The 11041-nt window shown below is 39.4% G+C and overlaps 2 protein-coding genes across 4 annotated transcripts in view; both read left to right on the top strand.

The window, feature by feature from the left end:
* The window catches only part of LOC112879362 (D-3-phosphoglycerate dehydrogenase-like), a 5214-nt gene extending 337 nt beyond the window's left edge, over window positions 1-4877 (top strand). The window contains exons 1-11 of one of the 3 annotated variants that reach the window (XM_025943599.1): window positions 331-448; window positions 676-812; window positions 1639-1783; window positions 1869-1996; window positions 2294-2362; window positions 2995-3066; window positions 3149-3263; window positions 3336-3439; window positions 3528-3569; window positions 3779-3991; window positions 4588-4877. In XM_025943599.1, coding sequence (XP_025799384.1) covers window positions 406-448; window positions 676-812; window positions 1639-1783; window positions 1869-1996; window positions 2294-2362; window positions 2995-3066; window positions 3149-3263; window positions 3336-3439; window positions 3528-3569; window positions 3779-3991; window positions 4588-4656 — 1137 coding nt within the window. In that variant the 5' untranslated portion in view covers window positions 331-405 and the 3' untranslated portion in view covers window positions 4657-4877. Of the gene's footprint in view, window positions 1-330; window positions 449-675; window positions 813-1638; window positions 1784-1868; window positions 1997-2293; window positions 2363-2994; window positions 3067-3148; window positions 3264-3335; window positions 3440-3527; window positions 3570-3778; window positions 3992-4587 lie in introns of those variants that run through there. The other 2 variants (XM_025943600.1, XM_025943601.1) reach the window with 2 other exon arrangements.
* Window positions 4878-6528: 1651 nt separating this feature from the next.
* Window positions 6529-10065, top strand: LOC112879422 (hydroxypyruvate reductase-like). Its single transcript, XM_025943666.1, has 10 exons — window positions 6529-6678; window positions 7181-7317; window positions 7473-7617; window positions 7707-7834; window positions 8518-8589; window positions 8688-8802; window positions 8879-8982; window positions 9062-9103; window positions 9309-9521; window positions 9766-10065. Exons 1-10 carry the CDS (start codon window positions 6549-6551, stop codon window positions 9832-9834), a joined length of 1155 nt encoding a protein of 384 aa, XP_025799451.1. The 5' UTR covers window positions 6529-6548; the 3' UTR covers window positions 9835-10065.
* The last annotated feature ends 976 nt before the right edge of the window (window positions 10066-11041 follow it).

Genomic DNA, 11041 nt, shown 5'->3' with positions numbered 1-11041 from the left:
CTCGTATTGTTCATGGAATTGGATGGCCTTGAGTTCCGGACAAGAACTCGGCTGGAATGCCGGTAACTAGTTTAAGTGTCTGTGCAGAGAGAACCAATGAGTAAATAAACAGTTTGCCTGAGCCTGCACATCACGGTTTGCAGAGTACATGACACATGGTTCTGTCGTTGTGGTTGTGCTAGTAAGGGAATGGGTAGGTTCACATCAGCTTGTGTTCTTGTGCTTGTAACATTATACAGCCACTAGTCATTAAGACGATGCGCCATCGTGAAGCAAGTGCCTTTCTTCAGTTAACTATGTTTTCATCTTTTTTTCTTTTTTACCTCTTTCTCTTCCTGTACTAGTCCTAAGTTTCTCCCTTTCTTCTCTTTCTTAATTCCTCCCTGACTCTACTGTATTTGCTAGATGAAATCTGTTGTGGATGAGATTTCTGTGTACCTGGCAGCAGGTAGTCCAATACGACTTGCTGCTTTCTCACATCAGTTCAATTGTCTCTATAGAAGCATCATTTCAATTCTAGCAACTTGATGCAAAACAATCGCTTCTTTGTGGACGTCCAATAGATGGATGGATATTTTTGGGATCTTCATGATAATTTCCAGTCTCTTCGAGGGAGATGGTGTCAACGATTTCACACAATATTGTTTGTTTTGATTGCTTTGCTCATCATTACAGGCCATTATTCGAAAATGGGTGACTCAAGTGTGAGCAATGGCCATGGCGCTGTCACACGGGTGCTGTTTTGTGGCCCATATTGGCCTGCTGCTACTAATTACACCAGAGAGTATCTGCAGGACTATCCATTCATTCAGGTTAGTTGCACATTTTACATGGTAGATGGTACCATGCAAGAAATCTGGAGCTGCATGTATCTTACGGGTGCTGAAACTACAAGATGCATATGAATGTAGCTGTCTGTCCTTTATTTATTTTATTTTTATTTTGTAGTAGTAGGCTTCATGTTAGCAAACTTTGACACTTTCTACATACATGTACGGATAATGATGTGGGAGGACTACAATTATTTGCATACGCACTGCTATATCCTTGTTATCTGCTAACCGTTACTGCATGGTTTAAGTTTTTTATGGCAATTATAATAATATTTTGACCTTCAGAGCAACCATGTGATGGTAACATATACTTGAAAGGAATAAAAAGCAGGATATGCTTTGCTTCCCCCATGTTAATAAGAGGAGCAACCTGATCAAATAGTGTCCTAAAAACATCTGATGCTGATGTGTTTCCCAATAATAAACTTCCTTTGTAAATTTTACATTGTATAAAGTTTCCAAACTTTTGCATTGCAAACATAACAGTATATTCTTGACAAACCAAACATTAATATATTAACACAATTACTCTTACAATGTAAATTTGTGAAAGTTTAGTGTTACTAACAGTTCTGTAACTTAGGCTTGTCACTGGTTCCTTGTTTTCATGTTTATTGGGAAATTGGGAATAAGGTGTGTAATGTCTGTGCTTTTCATTTCTTATTTCCTCCATTTTGATAACATGAAACAAATTTTGAATCCTTATATTCTAATGTAGTAGTTTGACAGTGGGTTCTTGATGTTATTGATAAATGAGCATGCCTTTTCATGTGAGTCAATATGACTATGTCCATGCATTTTGCAGGTTGATGAAGTAGGTCTTGAGCAGGTACCTGATGTTATTCAAAACTATAATTTATGTGTAGTAAAAAATCGGCGTATAGATTCAGATATCATTGCCAAGGCAACTCAGATGAAGATTATAATGCAGTATGGTGTTGGGTTAGAAGGTGATTAGAACTCTGGTGTTGTCTGGTCTTTTCAATCTATCAACTTTACTAGCCAATCTTATATTAAGTTCACACTTTTCTGCAGGTGTTGATGTAAATGCTGCTACAGAACACAAAATTAAAGTTGCACGGATACCTGGAAGTACGACAGGAAACGCGGTCTCTTGTGCAGAAATGGCAATCTATCTTACTCTGGGCATTCTGCGTAAGCAGGTATGTGTTGTATTGCTAGTAGTTTTGACCATGTGCATTTGGAAGTACTCTTATTTTGTTTCAGTTTTTTTAAACTTCTCTTCGATGAACATTAAGAATTAGTAACACCAATTTTATTGTCGTAAACATTACAATGTGTACACTTCTCAAGTTATTGGTTGGCCCTCGATTGATTGATGCAAGAGTAATTACTCTGCAGCACTAGGTCCTTCATTTAACCTGTGTTTTAAAATTTTTGGTATTCTATAGATGAGTAATAAAGAAATAATGTTTTTAGCTACCAGTTTTGAGTTTCAGGCCTGCAAGTTCTGTCTAAACACAAAAATTCCAAGTGGAACTTTTGGTCGGAAATTTGCAGCAATTATGGTACATCCCCCCCTTTTTTGTTTCCAGTTAGGCAGCTGCCATGAAATCAAGCACTGAGACATTTTCATACCCTCATAAATCATAACTTGGTTAGAATGCATTTTTAGAAGTATAAAGGAATGTAATACTGCAAAAATATGTTGCACATTGATGGCTATATTAAAATTACTCCCTTTGTTCCTGGATAGATGGCGTCTTCAACATTTTTACAGAATTTGACATAAGAATTTAATCATTGACTTCTCAAATAATAGATAAGCAAATATACGAAGTATACATCATATGAAAAAGGGATGATACTTGATACTTCTACCAGTATCATTTCCATTTGTAAATCATAATAACTTTAGTTTACAATAGTAATAGTATTCAAAGTTTTAAAGGTTATATGAAAGTGACATCTATATAGGAACACAGGGAGTAGCTTTTAGTTCAGGTGTGTCCTCTACTTATTTAAGTAACCAAAATTTCAGGCCGTTGAGCTAATCTTTGGTTTATCATGTAAATACTGTAGAGGCTATGTAGTCATACCCTCCTAGCTTTTGTTATTTGGACATGTTTACTAGATAATCATAAGTCGGAGCCTGTCATATGGACTACCCATGGTTTAACATTGGGCATTTACCTTGCAGAAGGAGATGGATACTGCTGTGAATCGGAGAGACCTTGGCCTTCCAGTTGGAGAAACATTATTTGGCAAAACAGTACGCTCGTGGTGTCTACATTGTTGCTTCTTTGATCTACTTTGCATGGAAAATATCCCATTCCTGTAGTTATACTGTGTAGGTCCTTGTCCTAGGATTTGGAGCCATTGGTGTTGAAGTTGCCAAGAGGCTAAGACCCTTTAAAGTAAAGGTTCTTGCTACCAAAAGAAATTGGACATCAGACACATTGCCATGTGGTAAGCTACAACACCATGTATAAATATGTTCTGTTCTGTTCTGTTCCACTTCCCTAAAACATTAAAGTGCAGATGTTGATGAGATTGTTGACAAGAAAGGTGGTCCAGAAGATATGTATGATTTTGCTGGAGAAGCTAACATTGTTATAACATGCATGGCCTTGAACAACGAAACAGTTAATACTTATCTTGGTGCACTTTTTTCTTCTAAATTTCTTCCAGATGGCCTCTACTTGACTTGATAAGGATGTAACATTTTTACAGGCTGGAATTGTGGATCACAAGTTCATTTCGTCAATGAAAAAGGTAAATGCTTGTTTCCAACATACTGAATTACTAATCGCCAAGTTATCAGATTTGTGGGTTGCTCATTTGATTGAGCAGGTCTCGAACTATCTGCTGAGGACATCTTTACTAGATAATCATTTGCAGATCAGAATATTAAAGTAATGCTGGATAAACATTATGCTCTGGATGTTTCTGGATTAACTTTAATCACCTTTACTTTTACGTAGGGATCATATCTGATCAACATTGCGAGAGGACGCCTACTGGACTACAATGCTGTGTTTGATCACCTCAAATCAGGTCATTTAGCTGGTTTGGGCATTGATGTTGCTTGGATGGAGCCATTTGATCCAGAGGATCCTATTCTGAAATTCCCAAATGTTATTATAACACCACATGTGGCTGGAGTCACCGAATACTCTTACAGAACGATGGCAAAGGTTTGTTCTTGTGCCTTGCAAGGCCCATGCTACTTTGCATTACTTATTGCTCATCTATTTTTCTTGAGTACTTTCAAGTACTACAATTAAATATCAGTATGAATTGTACATTTAAATTTCTCTATCTTGGATAGATGACATGTTTGTAGAGTCTCCATAGGTCAGATGAAAACACTACGCTATGGGGAAAAGAATCCTCTTTGCACAATTAAAAGTATCACAGAACAAGAACAAGAACCTTTTTCTGAATATAAAAGGTACTGTCATGAAGGTCTTTTATGATACTTGTGCACGCACGGGTGTACAACTGTGCTGGTGCGACTGTGTGTGCATGTGAATTTCCCTGTGGGTTCAACTTCAGTAATCCTACCATTTCTATCTACTTACAGTTTTGCACTATACATTTGTGTCAATGGAATTACAATTCATGGTAGTGAGTTTGCATATAATGCACTAAATATTCCAATTACCATTGCCACTTATTGCATATTGCTTTGTGATGTATGGAGAAAGTACTTCATGTTGCAAACACGTTGTCGCCTGTCTCTGTGGCCAGATTCCATCTTTTATAGTAACTTTTGCTCTGCCTTGTGCAGTCTGTTGGTGACACTGCCCTCCAGCTTCATTCAGGGGAGCCGTTCACGGGAATAGAATTTGTCAACTGAATATTAGCTATTGACTTCAGATGAGAACTGCTGTTTCTGTTGGGAATAATGAATGGGCAACTTGTAGGAACATGCAACTGGATGCTGTTTCCCTTAAGATTTTATCGCAGTAGATATGATATCCAGACAAATAATAAATATAACATATTTTTGACAGAAAGTCTGGTACCTGGTTATGATATCCAGACAAATAATAAACATAACATATCTTTAGCTGCTTATGAGATCTGCGACTTTTTTATTGATTTTTTTATTTGAAATAATCTGGTTTACAAATCATTGCGGAAAGAATCGGACAATAATAGTTACTAGGGAAACATATGATACTTCATTGGGCGACACAACATTTTTTTTTATAAGGGAAGGCAACTGTGCCCTGCCCCATTTCATTGAAACGAAGCAAAATGGTTTTAGCAGTTTACAGCTCCATGGGTAAGGCATCAAACCTCCCCAGCTGTTTTAAGCCATGAGAGACCAAAACATGGTGGCTTGTACACTGCACAGCCAGTCTCACCAGACATCCCAAACAGGGGAACAGACCAGAGAGAACGCAAACAGAGCTAGAACTAGTGAAGAAATCAAAGTAGCCTGATGCCGGTGCTGTTGCCCTTCTCCATGCTCTGCATCATCAAGCCCAGGTTGATTCCTCCAGTCTTGATCTTCTTTATGAACTGCCGACCGCCAAAGAACACTCGTCAGGGAGCACACGTCAGTTGTTCGCTACGATGGATGCATCAATGGTAGTCCCATCCGACCTGTCTATGCCTAGAGATATGGTTGGTCGCGATTGATGTGGGAGTTCTCGTGCTGCTGCATCAGCGATCGATCCCTACAGGACAGATCACCCGGGGGGAGGGGGGGGGGGGGGGTGTCCTTTCTCGGTTGTGCGTCCTGCGGAAGCAGAGGCGTTCACGGTTCAGATCGAACTGTCTGCATCTCTCCTGATCATTGACAGTAACAGAGGCAAAAGCCGCAGGACTGGAGTATCGTCCCTTCAGTTAACAGGTACGATCAGACGGTCTGGCGAAGTGGCTAACAATGAGACTGCATGTCAAGAGCTCACCCCATCAGAGTTTTTAACATCACGGATAACTGATAGTGGTAAGTGTTTTCACAGTTCTATATCCAAGAACGTACAGTGCAATGTGCAAACGATTTTCAGACCATGTTCTTAGCAGAAACCGACAGATCACCGGGATTGTTGGTTCCTTTCTGCTGATCTTTTGACAGTAGCAGAGAGGCAAAAGTAGTACTGAATGGATGATGCAACACTGTATGTTAAGTACGATCGATCAGGCCAATTATTATCAGGAACGTGATTGACATGTCGCCCTCCGTATTGCACCCAATCCAATTAACAAATGATCACAAGGCTCTTTTTTTAACCGTTCACGCGAAGCACGATTGTTTGAATATTATTGGTTGCTCGATCTGAAAGAGCATTTTGAGAACCAAATCAATGATAATGGTTCGTTGGAGTTCTGCCACTCAACTAACAGCAAATCACAAAGTTCAAAATATACATATTATTCAAAAAGTCAAAAGTACATTTATGTTTTTAATTATCTTGCCCATGTAAATGGATACGGATCCTTTACAATACTTCACCCAGCAGTTAGGTTACTGACGTGCGGACTTGACCCCACACGTCAGTGACAGGGAAGTACTGAGTTCAGCGAGAATAAAATTCTTGCAACCAAACAGACCCCGCCTAAATAGAATATGTAAAAAAATTGTTCGCTAGGTCGCAAACCAATCAACCATATCAGATTATGAAGAAAAAAGAATCAAACCAAGGCACTTGTATAAAAAGACCATTTAGAGTATCAAGAAAATTAGTCTACCGTAAACACAGAAGGAAAGTGATTTAGGAGGCCTTTTGTTTTTCCTACATGGCGGGAGCAAGATTAGCAGCAAGGCTCACACACTCGCCCGCACACCAGCTCTCTCGCACAGCTGCCGCCGCCGCCGGCGCTGCGGCCGCTTGGCGCCGTCGCCGGGATTCCGTTTCCCTCCCGCGAGGTACGACTCTCTGGGCGCGCCTCCTCCCGCCTCGTCGGGTCCTGCTAGCCTTCGTTCTTGGGCGCCTCCCGGTTCGCAGTGTTGGCTGGTCCGGTGAGTCCTGAAGGTTGGTGTGGAATCCCCTCGGTTGCAGCGGGGAGCGTCGGTTCGCAACTTCGCGGCCGCTTGATATACGTGGATTGGTTTTTGGGGGGATTAAATCCGATGGCCCTTCGTTGGGAGGAGATGAGTGATTTCTAACCATGCTAGTGCTGGGGATATGAGCATGAGGGAGGTTCAATCTCTCTCAAATTAACTTGATTGATCAAATTGTTATAAAAGAATCGATTTTTCTTTCTCAAATTGGTAGTAAGGTTTTGGTTTCTTTGTCACATTGATAGTAAGGTTTTGGCAATCCAGTAGATGGATAATTTTTTCAATAATTTTTAATGGGAAATTATCAGATCCGTTAAGGAACCGTTTTGTATCAGTCGTTGTGCTCATACTGTCCTTTCGATTTCAGGTTCTTTTTCAAAAATGGCCTGCTCAGTTGGATGCAGTGGAGACAGAAAGGTCACAAGGGTGCTATTCTGCGGCCCCTATTTTCCTGCTTCTACTATTTACACCAAGGAGTATTTGCAGAGCTATCCATTTGTTGAGGTTAATTGATCTTTTCTCTGGGGCATATGAGCACTCTGTATATAGATGATAAATCGATTTTTGAGATTTGAGGATGTATGTAGACTTAGCTGATTGTCATTTGTACTTGTAGGCTAAATATATAGCTGAAATCCCCACTTCAATGCGTTTTGCAGGTTGACGAAGTAGGCCTTGAGCAGGTACCTGATGTTATTCAAAAGTACCATATATGTGTTGTAAAAAATCGACGCATAGATTCAGATATCATTGCCAAGGCAACCCAGATGAAGATTATTATGCAATATGGTGTTGGGTTAGAAGGTAAACTATTTTCCTGGTGTTTCTTATATACTTGATCTAGTTATTAACATAAGTAGCTCCTCGTATATTAAGTGCATGATTTCCCACAGGTGTCGATGTAAATGCTGCTACTGAACATAAAATTAAAGTTGCACGGATACCTGGGAGTATGACAGGAAATGCGGTGTCTTGTGCGGAGATGGCAATTTATCTTACCCTTGGTGTTCTGCGGAAGCAAGTATGTTTAACAGATAGCAGTTTTGAATTTTGGCCACCTGGAAGTTGGAAGTGCTTCGCACATGGTTCACGTGTTCTGATGCTCCTCTCTTCAATGATCATTCATTGCTTCTTTTTCCTCACTAACTAGAGTGTTTTTACAACTGTACAAAGCTACATATCTAAACTAAGCAAATTATCAGGACTTACCATATCCTGGATTTAGCGAGTCCAGGTATGATTGTAGTAAAATCTGAAGCAAGCAGGTATTTTTCTTCGCTACTACCCAGTCATTGGTTTAACATATACTGAAAATTCACAGTAGCCTATGGGAATGCGACAACGACAGAAATAGTTTGTTCTAGATGCTTTTAGTTTCAGGTCTCCACTTTAAGGTTGATGAAAAACAAATGTGCTAAGTCAAAATTCGAAAAATTATATTGTTCATCTATTTTGTTATTTCAAGTTCGGAAGATACTATGAACTTTGTCAAAAATTTGGATAAATGCATTTTCAGAGATAAGATGGTATGCAAAGCAACAAATTTCTGGGATACATGCTTGATGATGTATTAAATCTAGTGTTTGTTTCAACTTTCTTATACATAATATAGTAAAAACAATGTTTCTCTTGTGTTAGTTAAATTTAACTGCTGGCATACATAGTGAACCACTCACGTTTTGAATTTTGGGCACTACTTTGCAGAAGTTGATGGATAATGCTGTCAATCACAAGGACCTGGGCAGTCCAACAGGAGAAACAATATTTGGCAAAACAGTATGCCCTTGTGCCTTGATGTAGAAGTTGCTCGTTTGTTCTGTTTTTTGGGAATTACCCATTTGTGTAATGAATTATTTTTTATGATTACTGTCTAGGTCCTTATCCTGGGATTTGGAGCCATAGGCGTGGAAATTGCCAAGAGGCTAAAACCATTTGGCGTAAAAGTTCTTGCTACTAAAAGAAATTGGTCATCAGGTTCATTGCCATGTGGTAAGCTGCACTGGTTAACATGCCTATATGAAAATTCTTTGCATAGCTTCTCTCATTTCAAACATTCCTTGTGCAGATATTGAGGGGCTTGTAGATAAAAAAGGTGGACCAGAAGATATGTATGAGCTTGCTGGAGAAGCTGACATAGTCATAACTTGCTTGCTACAAACCAATGAAACAGTTAATACTTCTCTTGGTCCATTTCCTTTTCTCTTATATGCATCCTTTACTTCTAGTTATTAAGTGAGCATATTTGTAGGTTGGAATTGTTGATAATATGTTCCTCTCAGCGATGAAAAAGGTATGTGCATTTCCTTCTGACACATTGATATGAAAACGATAGATCAGATTTACATGTTCTTCATTTTTTTTAAATCTCCTTCCAATCTCTTTATTTTATTCATAAGAGAATACCATTATGAAAGAATCTTCTGTTATAATAATAATGGACAATGAAGTATTGCTGGTGTCTTTAACGTGACAACCATTCACTCCACTTTATGTAGGGCTCATGTCTGGTCAATATTGCTAGAGGACGTCTACTGGATTATAAGGCTGTGTTTGATCACCTCGAATCAGGTCATTTAGGTGGTTTGGGCATTGATGTTGCTTGGACAGAGCCATTTGATCCAAATGATCCAATTCTGAAATTCTCGAATGTTATTTTAACACCACATGTGGCTGGAGTCACCGAATACTCTTACAGAACTATGGCAAAGGTTTGTACTTGTTTTCTATATGGCCTGTGATTATCTTTCATCAGTGCGATGCATTTTTGTTTTTTTAAAAATAAATTCACTTGTTATTCACTAGTAGTTCTTCTGCAACTATTAATTGATTGTCAGATGATGTGTTAGCAGAGCCTTCAATATGTGGTTGCTCCAAGGGCTTAATACAAAACACGCTGCTACAGTTTATGCTGGTATCTCCATCTTGTAGTCATCTTTTGCCTGCCTTGTGCAGGTTGTTGGGGATGTTGCTCTCCAGCTTCATTCAGGAGAGCCATTCACCGGAATTGAATTCGTGAACTAGATCCAGAGGTGGCAGCCGGCCTTGATGTTGTCTGTTGAATTCAGACAGAGTACTGGAATTGTTTGTGTGCATTGCTTCATGTGCATAGGGAATAACTTATTGGCAATGCCAGTAAGAATTAATTTTTGCTCTCCCGAGATTGAATTTGACTGAAGCAAAATTACACACTGCAGCAAGTCTGTCCGAATTGATCTGCTCAAAAGAAACAAGAATAGTGTTTTTTTTGCCTTATTTTCGCATAGATATATTGCTTGGAAGTAAAACAGTTTCCCAGCAAGTGGGGCTGAATGCCGTTGTGTTCTCTTTGGCAATTATGTAGTTCTGGGGCCCAAGGAAGAGAGAGAGCGATCTTGATGTCACTGAGACACCAAAGGGTCAGAAAGCTAGGACCGAACCCAAAATAAGTTGAACTAAACGAAACATCATGTAACTCCTGAGCACTAGAACTCCAGGTTAAAGGAATCACATTTGTTCTTGGCTCGTAATGCTGAAGTTCCAACGCACAGTGAGCCGGAACATTCTTGGTTTAGCATCTTGTAGACAGATCCAAGAAAGCTTTACACCAAACTGCAAGCAACTTTGGAGCTACAGAAACTGGTTTGAGCTCCTCCTTTGTTTCATGGTTGCCTCGAAACAACTACAGGTTCGCCGTGCCGCCACTGCTTTACACAATTATGCCGCAGCCACGCGCTGCCGTTGCCTCGCACCACGGCCGCACGCTGCTGAAACGCTGAAGCAAGCCTAATTCGGCGGCTGTCAGCCAGCCTGCAGCATTTGTTTGTCCAACCGTTAGACGAAAATCTGTATTTCGTCTGCCCGTACAATGAAATCAACTGATGAGTAGACAATTGAGTCATATTTTTTGTAAATTTTTTATTTTAGGATTTATTTATGTAATGATGCATTGTTTATTATGAAAAAAATAAAAATTGAAGCAACTATGGCTGCTAGGCTAACAAGCCAAGGAAATTGGACGGAACGAAGAAAAAGAAAGAAATCAGGAAAGAAAACCGACGAAACCTGTACATCCCACATGGAGAAAGCATAAAAACTTATGTGAAGGCCTGTTCCATATTATATGTACCAAAAAATATATAACTATAATTGTTCCAAGAATATAAACCTTCATGTGACTAACAATTGTATATATATCATGTGCTACAAAATATTTGGGCGGGTGAAAAAAATATTTTGTAGAAGGAATAAA

Source organism: Panicum hallii, chromosome 2, assembly GCF_002211085.1.
Source record: "Panicum hallii strain FIL2 chromosome 2, PHallii_v3.1, whole genome shotgun sequence".
In the NCBI taxonomy this organism is placed as follows: Eukaryota; Viridiplantae; Streptophyta; class Magnoliopsida; order Poales; family Poaceae; genus Panicum; species Panicum hallii.
The sequence above is the reverse complement of the archived record's forward strand: the minus strand, read 5'-3'. Positions and strand labels throughout refer to the sequence as shown.

What these genes read in the sequence shown, in the direction of transcription:
- LOC112879422 (XM_025943666.1), top strand. Translation starts at nt 6,549, where the DNA reads ATGGCGGGAGCAAGATTAGCAGCAAGGCTCACACACTCGCCCGCACAC. An exon ending in ATCAGGTTCATTGCCATGTG is followed by an intron (nt 8,803 to 8,878) that starts GTAAGCTGCACT and finishes TTCCTTGTGCAG; the next exon opens with ATATTGAGGGGCTTGTAGAT. An exon ending in CTTACAGAACTATGGCAAAG is followed by an intron (nt 9,522 to 9,765) that starts GTTTGTACTTGT and finishes TGCCTTGTGCAG; the next exon opens with GTTGTTGGGGATGTTGCTCT.